This window comes from Saccostrea echinata, unplaced genomic scaffold (assembly GCF_033153115.1).
Source record: "Saccostrea echinata isolate AGI-Se365-2 ecotype Australia unplaced genomic scaffold, CSIRO_AGI_Sech_v1 ptg000002l, whole genome shotgun sequence".
NCBI classification, from domain to species: Eukaryota; Metazoa; Mollusca; class Bivalvia; order Ostreida; family Ostreidae; genus Saccostrea; species Saccostrea echinata.
The window spans coordinates 3412682-3433761 of record NW_026889751.1 but is presented as its reverse complement, the minus strand read 5'-3'; the positions used below and the strand labels follow the sequence as shown (position 1 = coordinate 3433761).

The window sequence follows — 21080 nt, the reverse complement described above, 5'->3', positions numbered from 1 at the left end:
GATTAATTTATCATTCCTATTTGATAAGTTGTTATTCCTATTCGAAATCATGTGATTCCTATTCGATAATTTTGTTATTCCTATTCGATAATTTTGTCATTCCTATTCGATAATTTTGTCATTCTTATTTGATAATTAAATGATTTATATTCGATAAACATGTTATTCCTATTGAAAATCATATCATTCCTATTCGAAAACATGCAATTCCTATTTGATAATCTTGGTATTTCTATTCCATAAATCGATTGAAGTTCTATTTTTGACATACTACCTAAAATGCAATTGTTGAAAAAGAATAACAAAACATCGCATATGAATGATAAAATTATCGAATAAGAATAACAAGATTATCGAATAGGAATAATATGTTTTCGAATAGGAATAACAAGTTTATTGGGTATGAATCACATAATTATCGAATAAGAATTACAAAATAATCGAATAGGAAATATAAATTATATTTCTTCCAATAGGAATAACAATTTATCGAATTGAAATGACAAATTATCGAATAGGAATAACAACTTATTCGAATAGGAATAACAACTTATCAAAGAGGAATCATATTTTATCTTATATGAATGATATGTTTTAGAATAGGAATAATTACTTCTTTGAATAAGAATAACAAAAAAAGTATAATAATGCAACATTTTACATGCCATATTTGTCATAACAGAAAGTAATATAAAAAAAATAAGAAGAACAATGTTCAACAAAAAAAACTGCATTTAGTACATTTCAAAATGCTATATTTTTTTTAAAATATGATTTATATCATTTTTATCTAAATAATATAAAATAACTTGAAATGTAATGAATCCTTGCATGTTCATAATATCATTATGAGAGTATTCGTCGATGGTTTGAGAGTAATTTAAGCAATAAAGTGGTTTCTTTGTTCGTTAATGTGGGAAAGGTTGCAATCTTTAATCCTGCATTCTCAAACAAAGGAAGACATTTTATATTAGGGATGGAAAACCTTAAGGTCATACGAGACGTTTCTCAATAATATATAATTTTTTCCCAAGATTTTGTGATTGACATATTGCTACTTTGACAAGTTTCCTCGCAAAAAAAATGAGATGCATTACCAGGCATTTTTGCAAGATACCATTACTCAAATTTCTTATATCATAATTTTTGGTGTATATATCTTTCAAGACATTTTGAAAATAGTTTAGAAATCACAAGATAATAATGATTATAAATGTTTATGGTTTATTACAAAGAGATACAAATTAAAATATTCAAGGAACGTCTTGTCTGTCCTTATTGAGTTAAAGATTCCTTTGAAACATTACTTTACAATAGTCAAGTACATACATTACTCTGATGAAAAGCCTCTTTAACAAAATGGTGGTGTACTAGAGTCCCAGAGCCTTGGTGCTCTAGTAGCGTGATTGGCTGTAGTAGTCTTACCGGTTAGCATCATTCCTATGGGGATCAGGAATCACTTTCAAGTTTGTTTGCATCTTCTGTGTGTTTTATAATAAAACATAACGCTAGAACATTAACTATAAATACAATTATTTTACCCCACCTCACCCACCCACACCCCAAAATAAATACTATTCAATAATAATAAATGGAAAATGTTTATTACAAGCAATCAAGACTTTTTTGTTATGTTATAAAGTATGTTCTCTGACTTCTGTTCTTAGCCTCTGTAGAATTCATAAAACTATGAATTCACTTGCTACTCAAGGTTGCTAATTAATTGGCGAAGTTGCAAATGAATTTTCTGTAAGCTTTTTAATTAGAGAGCTAATCATTCCATTCTTAATTCTTTGATACTTCTTGAAAAATTCAAACTGATACATGTATTCACGTATTGTTTCTATGGAAAAGAGAGATAGGGGCCTATTAGATGTTACCTCTGAAAATGAGAAACTGATTTATTTCTGTTTTGCAATAAAATCGTCACTTCTAACATTTTCTAATACAAATTAAAGTCTGTTTCCGTCATTTGTGCTAATATTACGAGACGAACAACGATGGTCTACATTCAACTGTCAATGAAAATACATGTACTCGATTAACATCAGTGTCATAAGGATATTGTTTTAATGCAGCTTAATATACATGTAGAAATTAAACGTTTCGGTGCACTGTTTTGAAGAGAGAGAGAGAGAGAGAGAGAAGGGGTGATTGTTATCGAACATCAAAAGGAGAGAGGGGCTTTAAGTTTATGTTAGCTGACCACTTACAAGAGTCGAACGGCAAAATATTTTGATTAGATGCGTCAGAAAGCATTGGTCGACATTAGCAAATGGGTATCGGTGGTCAAGCCCTAGTATCTTACTGAGATCATAACCTCGATCGGCGTCCATGTATTGTATGTTTTTTCCAGCATGTTAACATAATAAGTTACAGTGTACTGCCCGGCAGGGTAGTTAACTACTGAAGAAAAATTGTTACATATTAGATTGTGGTACTTTCAATTTCTTTACTAGGTACAGATAGAAATATCAGATTCCAAAATCTGTAAATGTATAACATTATAGTTTTAACGGGAGTGGAAGCCCCCCACCCCCTAAAAAAAGAAGGGAAAAAAGAAAAGAAAACATATCTTCATAGTTTGCATAGCGGAGTTTTTCTGACCCCAAAATCTTTTGATACATGCAAATTTATTTATTTTATTTTATTTATTTATCTATTCTATTATATAATTATTTTATTCATTTATTCATTTTTGCTAAAATTTACCCAAAATATTTAAATATACATCTATTAATTTGAGCATAAAATCTTTAGGTGAGCATGTGTCCCACGCGCCTCTTATTTTTAAATTGTAAGGACGTTTTGGAAATGAAGTTTTGGTAGAAAATAAAAATTCGAAAAACCTTATTGCACATCTGCAGGACACCATCAATCACATTCCGAAATGATTATTTGGCTTCTGCGTAAAATGTAAGAGAAGTTCTGGAAACATGGTTTTTGTAGAAAATGTCATGGGGGTGTGTCCCTAAATGGCCTCCCATATGAAAATGAAAAATCCAAAACCTTACTGTACAACTATGAAACACCAATCCTATTCCAGAAGATGATTTCGCTACTGCAGAAAATGTAAGAACAATTCTGGGAACCAGATCTTTGTAGCAAACGTCGTTTTTCGACCCCCACATCCCGGCCTCCTGGATAGAAAAGGAAATTCCAAAACCTCATTGCACATCTACAGGACACCACCAATCATATTCTAAAACATATTGGAGGAGTTCTGGGAAGCGTGTTTTCATATGAAAAAAAATGTTTTTTCGACACCCAATTGACCCCTAGGTTGGTGAAAAACCTTACTACACATCCATTCATATGAATTTCAAAAGACGAGCTGATGAAAGCGAATTGTGAGGAAGAAAAAAGTGTGACAAACAGACGGACGGCCGGGCAAAAAAAGCAAGCAAATTCAGAGAATTTTCCCCCCGCTTTCGGTGTCTTAGTGGATGGGATGCTATTATTTATGGCATATTGTAAATGTCTTGTTTGTGTGTCCTGTCTTGTCTGTGCATCATACAAAAAAGACATAATTTTTTGAATTAACAATAGTTATGGCAAAGATTTGTCAAATGTAAATGCCATATCTTCTCTAAATCAAAAGTTATCAGCAATGTTAACATTTTTGAAAATTAGGTCAAACTTGAAGGTCAAGGTCGCAGGATCAAATATCATAGCACATTCAACATTTTGACACAGGTAATGCACTTGTCAAATATGAACGCCCTATCACGTCATTCAAAAGTAATCACCAAAGTTATTTTTTTTGAAAATTATGTCAGACATGAAGGTCAAGGTCAAGGGTAAAAAATTAAAATATGCTCGGAAACATTTTGTCACAAGTAATGCACATATTTAATATGAAAGCCCTATCTTTTCTCAATCAAAAGTTATAAGCAAAGATAAAATTTCTGAAAAGTAGATCAAACTTCAAGGTCAAGGTCACGGGGTCAAAAATCATTAATTATTTGGAAGGCCTTGACACAGGTAATGTACATATATAATATTAAAGCCCTATCTTTTCTCAGTAAAAAGTTATAAGAAAGATAATTTTTTGAAAAGTAGGTCAAACTTCAAGGTCTAGGTCACGGGGTAAAAAATCATAGTATATTTGGAAAGGTCTTGTCACAGGTAATGTACATGTGAAATATGAAAGCCTTATCTGTTCTCATTTAAAGGTTATGACTAAGGTTAAAGTTTTTGTGACAGAGTGACAAACGGACTGACTGACAGACAGACTGACTGACAGACGAATGAGATTTAATGTCCCTTCGCTTTCGCGAAAGCGGGGGACAAAACTATGTGAAAAATGTAATTTGAATGTAGTGGAAAATGAAATATATTTTCTTATAGATTGTTAAATTTTCAACAGTGAAATATTGTAATTTTTTGTTGAATAAATGTGTTACATGTATTTTGTCACAGTGTGAATGAATATCAAAGTGATACTTTGTCACAGTGTGAAAGAATATCAGAAGTAGGACAAAACTCGAGATTTTCGTTCCTTTCACGAAGAGTGCTGTAAAAAATACTCCGAGGTCTGTTGTAAGATAGAAAGAATAATAGATCAACCATCCTAACAGAAGAAAAATCTGCCGAAGTTTCTCCAAATATGTTGTTGAAATCATGTTTACAATGCTTTTAATCTCACAATCGCTAAGCTATGACGTCTCAACCGCTCAACTACTAGTACTAGTAGGACTTCACAGCCTATGACTAGGGCTGGGACGATACAAATTTTCTATATCGATGCGTATTACGATATTTGAGCCACGATACGATATGTATCAAGATATGTTTAATTGGTTATAAAAAATCTTTTTGTATTGAAATGAACAAAACGTTTCTTCACAAATAGGAATAATTTATTCAAAGAAGTTGTATATCCGTTGTAAAACAAAATTATTTTACACAAGTGGTGTTTATTATAATTATGTATTTCATATTTATATTTTTAGCATATTTATTTTATACATTAAACCCAAAGAGTTAAGTGAACAAAGAAAAATATTAAGTCACTACTGATAGAATTTTTTTGCGATATTTCGATATTTCCTCATACGTATCGATATGCGTATCGTCCTCACACAGAATCGATTTTATCTATATCTCGATATATCGTCCCAGCCCTACAGGGTTTATGACTCTATGACTAAACAGAGGCAAAGGGAAAATCAAAGACAATGCAATAAACAGAAAATTCAATATTTATGTCCCCGTAATCGAAGATTTGGGGGCATATAGTTTTTACCCTGTCCGTTTCTCTGTCTGTCTGTCTGTTTGTCCTCAAAAACTTAAACCTTGCCCATAACTTTTGTTTGGTTGAAGCTATGATTTTCATATTTCACTTGTATATTCCTTGTGACAAGACTTTCCTTCGGAGACCAACAATTTTGTCCTTTTTTTTCTTGACCTTGAAGCTTGACCTACTTATGAAAAAACGTTAACCTTGGCCATAACTTTTGTACAGTTGGTCCTAGGGCTTTCATACTTCACATGTGTATTCCTTGTGACAAGACCTTCTTATGGATACCAACAACTTTGACAATTGACCTTGGAGTTTGACCTACTTTTGAAAAACTTTAACCGTGGCCGTAACCTTTGAACAATTGGTGCTAAGGCTTTAATACTTCACATTGTGCATTGCTTGTGACAAGACCTTCCTTTGGATACCAACAACTTTGGCCCATTGACCTTCACGTCCTTTTTTCCTTGACCTTGAAGTTTGACCTACTAATGAAAAATGTTAACCTTTGCCATAACTTTTGAACAGTTGGTGCTAGGGTTCTCATACTTCACATGTGTATTCCTTGTGACAAGACATTCCTTTATATACCAACAGTTTTTACTAGGGATGTCAACGAATAGTCGACTATTCGACTATCAGTCGAAGTCGAATGGACCGACGATCGAATAATGAAACGACATTCGAATATTATTTCAACTAAATAAATGAGTGATAGATGAGATGGAATTCTCATCAAAAAAATGAGAAACAGTTTTTTCTCAAAGACAGTCGATAATTTTCCTCAACAAAAACGGTAGATTTTCCATGTACGTATAGAAAGTACAGCAATTATAAGTGCTTCACTACTGCGAGAATTAATTGTCAGTAACTGTCTTTGTTGTGTTGTAATAAATTACCAACCAATATAATGGGCTTTGTTTGTAAAATTATTAATTGGACTTGATCTTATACCATGTACCAATTATCTTTTGTTATTTTAAGTTAACTGTTTGAAGACATTTTGTTAGCCCCCCCCCCCTTCCATTTTATTTAATAATAAGCTTTAAAAAATATCGGCTGGCAATTTTTTAATGCTCACTAAATAAAAAATGACTGCATGTACAGGCCGATTTATGAATTCTATTTACGAGAAAATAATAATTTTTGGAGAATTAGGTTTCTAGATTTATTTCATAGAATCATGCTATCCACGCGTTACGTTGCATTAATTTCGATGTTACTTTTTAAATAGATTTAAGTAAAAAGGTTTCTGAGTATTTACCAATGAAGTATGAAATAAAATTTTATTTTCGGAAAATGTTCCGAATATTCGACTATCGTTCGAATAATGCAATCGAATGATCGACTAAGGAAAATAAATATTTTGACATCCCTAGTTTTTACCCTTTGACCTAGACCTTGGAGTTTAGCCTACTTTTGAAAAACTTTAACCTTGGCCGTAACTTTTGAACAATTGGTGCTAAGGCTTTCATACTTCACAAGTGCATTCCTTGTGACAAGACCTTCCTTTGGATACCAACAATTTTGGCCCATTGACCTTGATGTTTGACCTACTTTAAAAAAATTTAACCTTGGTCATAACATTTGAACATTTGGTTTTAGGGCTTTCATATTTCACATACATGTGTATCACTTGTGACAAGACCTTCCCTTGGGCACCATTTGACCTTGACCTCGATGTTTTACTTACTTTTGAAAAACAAACCTTCACCATAACTTATCAATGGCTGGTGTTAGGGCTTTCATATTTCACAGATATATTCCTCGAGACAAGACCTTTCTTTGGGTACCAACATTTTTTATCTTTTGAACTGGAGTTTGACTTGCATTTGAGAAACTTTAACCTTCGCCATAGGCTGCAATACGGGGGCATCAGTGTTTAAAAAAATCATTAATTTTGACCTTGTCCTTGGAGTTCGACCCATTTTGAAAAAATGGTCATAGCCTTTGAATGGTTGGTGCTAGGGCTTCATCTTTCGCAGGTGTATTCCTTGTGACAAGACCTTTCTTTGGGCAGTGAATGTTGAAATTTTCTTTTAAAAAAATTCCCATCTACCTACAGACCCATTTTTTTTTTACTCTGAGTCGGGAGAGGGCAAACAAACACTCTTTTAAAGATGACCTTAATGTAACATTTGAAAAGCTCAGCAACTTACTCTGTAATGTATTTTATTTTATGCGATTTTATTTTATTTCCTAATTGATAGCTGTCTTTGTCTTTGTCAAAAATTGTATCTTACAGGGGCCTTAAATACAAGAAATAAAAGAAGAGGGATTCGAATCGCAACACATTGACGAGCAATTAGAGTTGACGGGCATACAGAAATCTTCTGATGAGAAATATTGTATAACTTGGTTGTTTTAGATAAAATGTGAGGAGGCCCCTCTCCTCACAACGTCTGCAGGGATTCTGGTATCAACTCGTTGCCGAGGGATCCCTGATTGACTTCATCCCATATCTTACCGGCTGAATGGCTTTATGCAGCGACGCCTTGATTACAAATTACAAATCTTGATTATTTTTCAGATTCCTCGACAAATTTCGGTCATAAACAACGTGTAACGCGTGCATTTGAGGTGTCAACTGATTCCTATCTGTGAACATTGTCTGTCTATCTCATTTATTTGGTGCTTTTCAATGAGAGAAGCAAGCCCTATAGGGAAAAAAATGAAATTTGTCAGGGGTCCCACGACAACGACTTGACACAGGACCCCTGACATTGCGAGGATGCAACCCCAACCCCCCAACCCCCCGTCTACGACAATGCCGATATAACCATGATAATCATATGGATACATTGTGATTTTACTATCAAAATCTCTAAAATTCAAGAACTTTGGGGGCGCCCCTTGGACCACTTGAGGGCTTCATGGCGGGCCAGCTAAACCCCCTCTAGATAGAATGTTCTATCGTTAAAATGATAAATGTTTTACAGACCCGGTTTAATAGTGGTGAGGGCCTGTCCCAAGACACAGTAGACTATTCTAACTATACCCCCTGCTTTCGCCCCACTCCGGGATCCGCCCCTTATAAAATACCTTAATTTTAGTGGTATTCGTAATTTTGAAATGATGCATGATGGGCAGAAAGTTTTCTGCCAGGAAAGCGAAGAAAAAATGTGGGTCCCTTGATATGGCCACTGGTTTTTTTTTTTTGGAAATATATTAGTACAAGACAAGGGCAACAGCCGTTCAAGAACTCTTCAATGTTAGAGGTGCATACAGTATCATTAGTGCTAGTGAGTTTTAGACACATATTATACCAAACGACAAATCTTCATCCGTACAGACACTTGTATTAGCATACTGTTTTTAAACAAGAAGATCGATGAACCAGACAGAGAATCACAAGTTCCACGGAAACACCTGGAGCTACAAAGTTCCTCACAGAGAAGAACTTGTGTGTTTTGCATGCTTGTCTGAAATTTTGGAGGATGACGAGATTATTATGGTTAAGAAAAGACCTGCCCTTGCAGAAGCACTTCACTTAATCCACCATCATGATTTTATCTCTGACTTACAAGGCAACATTGAAGTACCAATCCACTTTTCCTTTGTATTGATAGGTAATCTGTTCCTAAAATTAAACTGTTAAAATCCTAATGAAAGGCCATCTTGAACGACTGACCTAGGCTAACTGCTCAACTTGAGAATCAATGGGGGGGGGGGGGCATTTTATCTAAATAACAGTCTCATTTCTTTCCTTTTTGGAGAATGTTTTGCCAACTCTTCCATGAGAAATTATGGTTATAATATTCATAAATTGCAATGATTAATTTATTTGCAAAAATTGCAATAATTAAACATATTTTACATTATGAGTTTTGCCATATTTGATTTATTCCATCAGAACATTTGCTTAAAAATATTAGAATTTAAACAATACAAAAATCAAAGTGTAGTATGATAGCGATGGCAAACAGACTTAAAAAGAATAATTTAATCCTTGATTTTGTTTATCTTGAATGATGACACTGACAGTTGAGTAGAAACATCATAGCAATGCTGTGCATACATTGTATTTTAGATATAATGGAAAGTGCAGAATCATCATTTGCATCCAGTGCTGTAGAAGGTATATAGATATATTTTAGCATTGTTTAAATGGTCCAAGTTTCAAAGTGTTAAATTCTAAATGTTAATTTTAAAAATTCATTTGCTGTCTGCAGTGTGATTAAGGTGCATCATGGGTTTTCTTTAATCATCAATTTTGATACCCAATTTCTATGATTTGAGCATTTGAATTAGTTTTGTGCACTTTGGATTAATTTTATGGCATCAGTTACATCACAAAGATGAAGTCCCATTTATTTGTGTTTTATTCCCTGAAAAGTGAAAATTGTTCATTTGTAGTCCATGTGGACCAAGTAGATTACAGTATTATAATACAGACATGTTAACCTCATTTGAAATAAGATTATTATAATTGGTCTGTTTTAATTATATGTAATGTCTATGCTGTGTAAATGTTAGAAAAATAATGCAACAGCCTAATAAATATGATAACCAATACAAGGAATAATTTATATCATATTTTATGCTAGGATAATACCATATCAGTGTCAAAGTAATGTGATTCAAATACAAAGTTATAATGTTAATTGTTTAGCTGAATACTTTACATGTGCACAAGTAATTTGCAGTACACAGGGAAATATAATTTGTTATAGTCATATATGAAAATGAAATTAAAAAAAATTATCTGTATATTTCCAGGATAATACTGTATCAGTCTTTGACACTGAAAAAATAAGAGGAATTTAAGTACACTGTACATTTATTTTCTCTTATACATGTAATTGTTCTTTTTATGAATTACATAATTTGTATGTGACTTATGGGGACACCATATACAAGTAGGTAAAGTTATAAGTAAGTGATTTATTATACATGTTACTGTTACAGTAGTAGAATGTATTAAAATATCATAATGAAAATTTAAACACCAGGCCAGCCGATTTGACCTACATTGTATATCAGCCATATGTCACTGTTAACAAAGACATTAACATTATGCACAATTACGTAATATACAGATTTTTTTTTCTGATATAAAAAGGCTCTATAGAAGCAGAATGCAAGTTTTTTCAGTTTTCAAAAAAAAAAAAACAAAAACAAAAACAAAACAAAAAATTGATAAAAATTCAATACTAATATATACAAATACTTGGAGACCTTGGGCATGTATTGATGTGTGATTGAAATTGCCATCACCCCACCCCCACCCCCTTTCATTTTCATTACCATATACACTGTAGTTGAATCTACACTATTCAAAAGTTATGTCCCTTGGTCACCATCTTTGGGGGAAAACCCATATTAGAATCCTCACCATAGCCTTTGTAGTTTTCTGGTGTGTAACTTTGTCATTTGACTGGAAAAAATCTGTGCATCCTATATATTGATTGCCCGAGGATGGGGCTACCCATACATTGAAAGAAATTTTTTTTAACACAGTGGATTTATCAGAGTATGCCCAAATGGTTGGTTAAGCATAAAAAGGAGAAACATCATTTCTTTCCCTTTGACCCCACATAGCGACACAACTTTTGCAAAGTGTGGATTGGACTATTAGGATAAAGTGATGAAATTTATGTGTTGTGGTTGAAATATTGATGAACATGATCAATGTCCTAAATCCTTGCATCCCTAACACCATGAATGAATATTTTTTTGAAAAGTGCTGGCTATGACACTGCTTATAAATACTTGAAGTATGTTTATGTCAGTATATACTGCTCATCATTTTGACTGCAAAGCCAGTATATGAATTTCACAATACAAGTGTAGATAATTTGCTGGTCTACCTAACATGTTTCTGCATTTTTGTAATAATGATAACAAAATTACAATGTACATTTATGTCACCTTTTAATTATTGCACATTTCAAATACTATTAATCACCAATTTTTTGTGACACCATATTTTTGCGAGATAAGTATTAAGCATTTATAAGCAAAAGTTTTACAAATTCTGGTTATTGCTGAATGTATAAAATTTATACTTAGTCTATTAAAAATATATGCAATAATGAAAATTTTACAGTATTAAGATAACTATAAATGCTATGAATTTCAAATTGGTATTGTAGGAAATAAGAGTTTAATTAAGACCAACACACACAAACAAATTTCAACAAAGGAAGACTACACTTGAGTTTCAAGTTTACAAAATGATCATGTGAATTAAAAATTGAATAGAGAAGGTGTGCGTTTTACTCCATTAATTTTTAAAAATACATTAGAAAGGAATGTTTCTTCTCCTGAGATGTATTTTTGTTGAGCAGCAGAGTAATGTACAGCATTTTTACAGGTAAATGTTAGATAAAGGCAGAAAGCATCCTCTGCTATTCCCTTTTTATAATCTTCTTTGCAGTTTTTTTGAAGTTGATGAGCAAAATGGATTCTCGAGATTTATTGGAGAATGTCTTAGATCACATCCAGAGGAAGGTAATAATGTTCATCTGTTAGTTTTCTGATTTAATCATAAACACCTGACATTTATCTCTTTTAAAGTATTGTTTTCACTATTTGCAAAACAGATGTTCCAAACAGAAAATCCCAAAGAGTTACATCCCTTGATAGTACTCCTAGGAAGGCTGGTGAAGGCATTTGCTCCTTTGTCTAGGATACTCTGTCAGGAGTATGGTAAGATCTCTGTGCTTTCAAAAATTTTATTGTCCACTTGCATCAACTAAATAGTAAATGGCATGTGTGATGTAGATCTATAGCAAATTTTGGGACATCATGTATTTAAAATGGATACCATGTAATCTTTTAGTCTCATACTTACTAGTGAACATAGATACTATATGTCCAGGTGAAGAAGTAAACATTTATTTTTATTTGCTACAGAGACAATTGGTTTGAGGAGAAAACTTATTTTGATTTTAGATTCAGGGGTCAAGTAATGGAAACAGTCATTTTACCAGTTTGTACTTAACATTTCACATTTCTAGGACTTACTTGTTTGGTTTGGAGAGTTGCATCTCCAAAGATTAATTTCACAGCATACTCTTCAATTTTTATGCAGGTGCTCTTTGCATGCACATTAGATTGAGAGGATATTGCAAAAGCAGGATCAGACAGAAGATGTTCTATTGAACATGCAATATGCACTTTTTTCTGTTTATGTAATCTCTTATCTCATATTGTGTTCAATAAATTACAAAATAATATGTTTTTTGTTTTGAAAAATCACCTGATGTTAAAAGGAAGTTGCTTTTAAGGGCTCAGTCACATCTTACCAGATAGCACTAACAGACAAAACTGATGGCAAAATTTTCAATCAGTTCATCTCCGTTTGCATAAATTTCTTGTCCATTAACCATAGTAAATATGGTTAATGTTCGATGAAATTCATTTTATCCGGAACAAAGTTTTGAGCATGTTCAAAACTTGGAATGGACGCCATTGGACTAAGGTGTCCTCTTTAAGTGTAGTGTTTCCGTTTAAAGTACAGTAAGTAATAGGTTTCCATTTGCTTATGTTTTATACAGAACTCATGCACTTCTTTCCCTGGACTTTTACAGTCTACTTACAATGATGTCCATTGGACCTAAGTCACAATTGGTCGTTAACCGGTAGTGAAACAAATAAACTATGTGCAGTGGACACTGACCGTATTGTCTTTTAGTCTAATGTTCATTGACTGTTTTGTCTGCTTCTCATGCATTGCACGTTTGTTAAGCATGGTACTCACTCATTCAATCGAGACAATTTTCAGTAACGTATTACCAATAAAATGTGTTCTGTCCCCATTTCTTCATCCATTTGACATCCGTTAGAGCTATCTGCTAAGGTGGGACTGAGTCCTAAAGGTTGTTTTCACACCTGTTTTTTTTTTTTTTATTCTCCTCACTGATCCCTTTAGGCTTAATGATGTATCAGGAGAAAATTGTCTATGTAGCATTTCTGTTTACATAATTATAAAACTCAATGCCTGCTGTTTATATGGCATGCCATACTTATAGTGTGAGTAACACAAATTTCTTAAATGTTTTCTGATCCAATTATTTATATTAACCATCTCAGATTGTAATTTTGCAAGCTACCTGGTATTTCATATTTTGTAGTTCATTTGAAGTTAATCTTATACTCCTCTGCCTAGAGAAATCTCCCATATTTTGATGTCTATATAAATTCACCTAGTGCATGTCACTTTCAACTATATACTATATTGTGCATTTAACCCTTGAATATGATTGAGCCAGATATTTGGCTCTTCTACATGTACATGTAGTTTTTCAATAAAATTAACTGGAGAGGATGACATGTTTCCTGTCTGTCTCTCTGTCTGTTAGTCTGTCACGCTTGTTTTCCTGATCTCTCTTTCAGATACTTGCATATATTGAGTTTTGGTATATGAGTCTTCATTTTGTTCCACTTCAATAATTTTTGATGGAATTATGGCCAAACTAATAGAAGAGTTAATATATTTATGCAGTACTCTCAGAATGCATTTTCAATCAAAATCCAAACTTTAAGATGTCTCCATTATGAAAGAGAATGTATTGAATTGCAAAAATAAGATCTGAATTTATAGATTGAAGTAAAAAAAAATGCAGAAAATATTGTCAGTACATTTGAGATACATGTAATCACCACATCTCTGTTACTAAGTTTCATGCATGTAAATATTACTCTGTAATAAAACATGACTTCTACATGAGGTGAATGAAAACCATCATAAGAATGTACATGTATAAGTTCTATTATCTCTGACAATTTTTTAAAGTACAGCTTTAATTGCATTCTATTCAGATCAAAGGTTTTTTTGGTTCAACCTGTCTGGAGAAGAAACATAGCATAGGAAACATTCTACAGACAACATCGTTCTAAATGCCGAAAAGCTAAAATTAGCTGTATGATTCGTGATTATCTGATGTGATCTTTATGATTCTGAAAATGTTTGTATTATCAGGTGAAATTCTCTTCAAGCCTGCCAAGAGAAAGATAGTGTTGCTTTTTACAGTACAATAAACACAGGCTTTATCTGTTAGTACTTTTGTTACAAGTTCATTTGAATTGTAGAAATTTATAACTGTTTCTGATTGATTAGTTATAATCCTATTCATTAACTGTTTTTATCTCCCCTCTCATCTCTCTGAGCCTCAGTATCTCGGTTCCTAATCTCTATTATGCCTGATTGTAATGGTGTTTGTCATTTCTCGGTTTCTCATTACAAACAGGGGTAAGGTTGATTTACTTGGAACCTCAAGGTTAATATGTGGCATGAATACCAGGTACTTTTATTCTGTAAGGTTTTACTATACATATATGCTATATAACTGTTGCTGTGTCTCATTTCATCTGTAATGAACTTTCCATTGGCTATGGCTGTTGCCCAATCATGTACACATCTGACTGATCATAAACTCCTTTTATTTTCAATGAAATTTTTAAAAAAAAATTTGAAATGTTATAAATAATGACTGAATATATTATTAATGACTTCAATTATTTTCATGTATGAGTATTTTATCCTTGCAGAGCAAGTGCTGCAGTGCTTGGTGAATGGTCTTAGTAACCCTGATGAGGAATTCCAGAGTAACACAGTCTATCTGTTTGTCTATGTTCTGGTGGGTCCATGGGAGGCTGTCATGCCTGTCAGTGTCCAGCATGCACTGGCCCAAGAAGTGGTCTGTCTTCTTCATACAGCCAAGGCCCCATACCTCCTTAGGAATCTCATGGGTAAGCATTTATAGAACAGTTTGGGGTGTAGCAGTTCTTCAGCCACAATACAATACAAAGTTTGTCACATTGATAATGATATGGTAATTTATACAATGTAAAATTGTAAAATGTTCAAGTTGGAGATTTAAAGAATAATGAACCACTTTTTCATGGGGTTATCCATACAAACCATTACAGTTATAGGATTTTTATGCCCCGTCATGAATATGGCCTGGACATATGGCCTGGACATATAGTGTTTGTTATGTCTGTCTTCCATCCTTCTAACCTTCTGACCTTTCCATGCATTCTTCTGTCCTTCCATCTCTCACTTTGCATGTAGCTCAGTTTCAAAAAAACTGTTCAAGATGTATTAACCAAACTTCATACACTGATACATATTGGTGAGAGCTACTCAACTTTGGCATAATTTTCTAACCTTGACTTTTCCAGTGACCTTGATCACCATTCCCTATTTTGTATTTAGTTCAGTTTCAAAGTAACTATTTGAGATTTTTTTTTTTATCAAAACTCAAAACACTTATACATATGTTACATATAAACATTCAATCCTCATCACTCCTCATTGTATTCAGAGATTTATTACATCTTCAACAATGAAATAATGTGATTTATTTTATGTATATGCTAAGTAGCAGGTGAGCCTTTGGGATACATGATGCATGCAGATGTATGAGGGTTGATCCAAATCTAATGTCACAAATGTGATAAAATCATTAATAATCAAATTTTATCAACAAAATTTTACTAATTCCCCTATCTATTTCGATTTTTGCCTTAAAATTTCATTCAGTTTAATATATTAAATATTTTTTAAGATATTAAGACAAACACAACATTAGGTTTTTGTCTATCGCCTCACGGCAAGAATGTTACTGACGTCGTTATGACGTTACTTTTCGACACTCATTTTCAGATCATCTGGCGCATATCTTTTTAAACTTCTCCCATACTTCTTTTTAATAATCTTAGCTTCTATTTTTCTGTAATCTAAAGCATCTTTTTTTTTAGTTGTTGTATTAAAATTATTTGAACTTTGTCCAAATGTTATTTCTAAATTCATTCCTTTTTGCATAGATCTAAGTTGTGGACGAACTGAAAATGAGTGCTGAAGAGAAACGTCATAACAATCTCGGTACATTCTTGCCGTGTTGTGATAGATGAGACCCAGTGTTGTGTTTATTTCAATATTTTAAAAAGTACTGCATATATCTGAATGAAATTTTAAGGCAAAAGTCAAAATAGAAAGAGTAATTACAGTTGAACTTCGTTATCTCGAACACTGATATCTCGAATACCATGTCGAAGTGATTTGTATATCACAAGCACTTATTCTTAAAGTATTTTACCCTCGATATCTCGAATCCTTGGATATCTGGAAGTTTTTTCTCGGTCCCTTCGAGTTTGAGATAACGAGGTTTGACTGTAGACTATATAAAATTTTGTTGATAACATTCGATTATTAAAGATTTTATAGCAGTTGTGACATTACTTTTGGATCAACCCTCGTAAATTTTCGGAATTCAAGATTTTTCAACTGCTAGTGATTGCATTGCATATAACATTTGAGGCTTTACCTATTTTTTTGTTGAAGAATTTTAGGGAATTCATGCTCAAATAACAGGTGTGTGTTAGGGAGCCAGGTTGGAGATGCTATCTGTACTTTTAAGCCAATATGTTAAGGAAATTTCAACATTTCTCTTTTTATCTTGATCATACTTCAGACATGCATTTTGTTTATTTATGTATTGTAAATATTCCATGTAATATTATGCAACATTCTGATATATCTGCAGCAAAAGTATTATTAAGGACTTTTTTTTTTCAATGTATGCTTTGTGCTAGACCTGTTTCGTGCTGAGAGTAATTTTTATATTTGGCAAGATTTCTCCTTAGGTTTACATAATCATACTTGCTTGTTGATGTATGGATAGGATCAAAGTTATATCACCCAATTCTTTTAAGTAATGGCTTTTTAAACATTAGATAATGAAATTTTATTATAAAATTTTATTTTACATGCAAGAGGGAGGAAACTTGTGAAATGTATTTAGGGGACCATTAAGTATCTTAAAAATGAATTAACACATCACTCACAAATATGTAAGGTTCGACCTGCATTATGTTTTTCTTGTATCTATATACTTATAAATTAATAAATTTTGCAAATAAACTCCGAAACGGATGCACCAGAGTTCTTACTTACTCCTCTAAGAATACACACGATACAAGATGATGTCCGTAAACTATATCTAGATTTCACTTGCATTGTAAGTATCGTACATTAAATTAAAAGTCTACTTTTATTTTCTATAAACAGCCATGAAATAGCAAAAACGTGAGTACAGTGGCGTTTCCGGTTGGCGGATCAAAGTTACTGGCAATTTTTAATGAAACTGACAACAAGCAATCGTTTATTTATTTCATTAAACGTCATTACTGAATTATTCAATCAAAACTTGATTTAAATGATATAAAAGAAATAAGTTGTGATAACCTATTAAAAAGGGAAATGTGCAAATTATTTTCGTCATTCACCGATCGTAATATTGACAGAAGCTTCTAGAACATCATATAGCATCGAGCCCGATGTTAAAAAGAAAAAAAAAAAGCTTTTGTGTGAATGGTCATTGAAATAATGGTAAATCATTGATAACACTGTAAGTTGTGAATATATTTATATATCGAAAGACTATTACATATATGTAGTAGGTTTTCCTAATAAATTTATCGGTAAAATTTGTATAGATTCCTCACTGAGAGCATCGTGGCAACGAACCCGAAGTACAATTTGTACTTTGTAATAAACTTGCTTACATGAAAAGAGAATATCAATGAATAAGGCATTATTCAAATACAATTATGTTGTATAATTTTGTGCTTTAATTAATACATCTCAGTTTTTTTTCTGAATACAGTCTTTTGTATCAAATACTCGGCCTATATTCCAGTGGCGGATCCAGGAATCTTAAAAGGGGGGACCAGTTTGGGATTGGGGTAGGGGGCCATGGACACACCAAAAAAAAAAAGATTTATTCAATTTTATGTATATTTTGGACACAAAACGGGAGGGGGGTTGGGCCCCCCTCTAAATCCGCCAGTGTATTCATAGGGCGTTAAATAAAAGCTAATTTTTACACAGGTACTTTTAGGTCTTGGATTATAAATATGTATACATGTACCTTATTGATATGTAAAAAAAGAAAGAGGTAAGGTACAGTTTTTACATATCAATAAGGTACATACATATTTATAAACCAAGATCCAAGTACCTGTGAATTTTTACAAAAAAAAAAAAAAATCTATTTCTCGGTAAAATGTGCATATTCACTGCTTTTATTCGTGACGGAAATGAAATAAGAGCATTTGAAGTACAATATCCATAACATAGTACATTGTATATAACAGGTTTCACAATAAACGTCAATTAATGATATTGTTATTTAAGTTTAACGGGGAGGGGGTGGAAACGTACTTCTACTTTATGCGGGATTTTGAACAAAGTATTTCTTCCTGCTATAAGCCTGTAGACTGTCAGTAGAAACTACAATATATATATTATTAGATTTTTTCTGTCGGTAGTGGTATAAATTCAATTCCCCGCGCTTGCGCGGGATTTCATCTAGTCACATTGAAATTAAATATGCATGTACTATATAAGTGTGAGATGTAAAGCAAAAATATACCATCCAGGTCATCAGCAATGTAACTAGTCACACACAGTAAAACATGCTTATAATGAATTGACTCTTACAGCAAAGTAATTTTCATTCCCAGCATTAAAATATATTGTGAATTTAACAGATATAATGTATTACATTTTTAGCTCTACTGGTCAGAGACCAGAAGAGCTTATGCGATAGTAAGGTATCCGTCGTCCGTCTGTCTGTAAACAATTTTTCAAAATGCTACTCCTCCATAGTTTTAATCTGATTTTAATATAACTTGGAACACAAGTAGACTACACTAAGATGCATCTGTATATCAGTTTTTGATTTCAATGAACAGTGTTGCCATGGTTACTAAAATAGAAATTTCTGTGAAATACTTTCAAAATGCTACTCCTCCTACAGTTTTGGTCTGATTTCAATTGATGAGTAGTAATTTTAGGTTCAAAAGTAAAGAAGTGATTTATGATTAAATGCTTAGAGTTACAGACATAAGGATGTGTTGCCCAGACTATTCAAGCTGTGTTAGGGTTATTAAGAGTAGAGCAATGTCTAAGTGTGGTCAAGAATAATGAGCTTTTAATTAGTGGAGCAATGGGAGCTATTGTTCATAGAACTGAGAGCCCTGTATTGAGTTAAGGTCAAGTTAGCGTGAGGACAGTTTGATAAAGATATATGTAGAGTTGGAGTTTAAGTTAATCAATAGAATGGAGCTAATGTTTCAGATAATCATCTATTGGAGCCAAGATTCGTATATAATAGGTGGATTTAGACAGTATGTTTGCTAGCATAAATGTAACATCTTTCCTTTGTACTGTGCCTCCTCATTGTATATATGTAAATAAATTAGTGCATTGTTTACTGACTTTTTATTGGATTGAGAATTACAAGAGTTACAAGGATTTATTAACCACGGATTTATACTGACATGTATTTTGGAATCAAAAAAAGTTATAATTTCCGGTCACCTCCATGACACAATATAACTTGGCACACAAGTAGACTACACTAAGATACATTATTCTGTATTTCGGTTTTTGATTTCGGTGAACAGTGTTGCCATGGTTTCTAAAAATAGAAATTTCTGTGAAATACATTCAAAATGCTACTCCTCCTACAGTTTTGGTCTGATTTCAATATAACTTGGCACACAAGTAGACTACACTAAGATACATAATTCTATATATCAGTTTTTGATTTCAATGAACAGTGTTGTCATGGTTACTAAAAATAGAAATTTCTGTGAAATACTTTCAAAATGCTACTCCTCCTACAGTTTTGGTCTGATTTCAATATAACTTGGCATAAAAGTAGATTACACTGAGATACATAATTCTGTATACCCATTTTTTCATTTTGGTGAAGTGTTGCCATGGTTACAAAAAATTGAAATTTCTTTGATATACTTTCAAAACATTACTTCGCCTACAGTTTGGTCTGATTTTAATATAACATGACATGCAAGTAGACTACACTGAGATATATTATTCATAATTGTCTTTATTGTTTTTTGATTTTGATGAATGATGTTGCCATGGTAACTAAAAATCAAAATTTCTCTAAAATTCTTTTAAAAGGCTACTCCTTCTACAGTTTTAGTCTGATTGCAATTCATCTTGCTACAAAAAGAGAGTAAAACAAGGATTATTATTTATTTATTGATGTTGCAAATTTTCAAGTCCAAGTGCTACTTTTCTCTTCCTTTGTTATAAGTACAAACCAGTAGAGCTACAGTCTTGACAGAGACTTCTGGTTATATTGAAGCAAAATTGTCTGTCCCCGGCACTTTGTTATGGATATTTTACTGTTTCTAAAATCAAAGTAGCAAAATAAATAGTTAAGAGTATGTTCAAATTTAAAAGGTCACCCGCATGGTGCTGTGATTAGAGCATTCACTCTAGAGTCGCGAAGTAAGGAGTTGATCCTTACGTCGCGGGTTCGAATCCCATTGTGGGACATGGAGACCGGTCTTTGGGATGAGACCGTATAAACCGAGGTCCCGTGTCACAGTATGTGCTGGCACGAAAAAGATCCCTCAATGCTCAACGGCCCTGAGTGCCGAGTATAGGTCGAAATTTGTAGCTCTCCACCAGCAAGTGGTGGCGTCTCCATATGAGTGAAAAATTCTCGAGAGGGACGTTAAACAATAAACAATCAAACAAACAAACAAAAAACAAATTTAAAAAAAAATTTAAAATTCATTTTAGCCTTACTGAAGAAATTGATCAGCAGTGCAGAACTGACACAGATCCTGATGACCCTTGACCTGAACAATTTAAACCTTTTGACCTCTCTGAAGAAGCTAATCATTAGCAAGAACTCTGACCTTCAGAGGTCAGCTCTCTATGTTCTATCATGCATATTGTCACAGGAAAATGAAGATTATTGCCGAACAGTTCTTAACTGTGACATTATTGGTATGCAAACTTTTTTCTTTTTATTCCTTATGCTGTAATATATTATAAATGAAA

At 32.9% G+C, this 21080-nt stretch overlaps 1 protein-coding gene across 1 annotated transcript in view; it reads left to right on the top strand.

Annotated features, from left to right (window-relative positions):
- The first annotated feature begins 8561 nt into the window (after positions 1-8561).
- LOC133205358 (meiosis inhibitor protein 1-like) overlaps positions 8562-21080 on the top strand; it is a 31226-nt gene continuing 18707 nt past the window's right edge. Inside the window, exons 1-6 of the mRNA XM_061341160.1 lie at positions 8562-8811; positions 9273-9320; positions 11622-11695; positions 11788-11893; positions 14738-14938; positions 20817-21026. Coding sequence (XP_061197144.1) covers positions 8574-8811; positions 9273-9320; positions 11622-11695; positions 11788-11893; positions 14738-14938; positions 20817-21026 — 877 coding nt within the window. The 5' untranslated portion in view covers positions 8562-8573. The remainder of the gene's footprint in view (positions 8812-9272; positions 9321-11621; positions 11696-11787; positions 11894-14737; positions 14939-20816; positions 21027-21080) is intronic.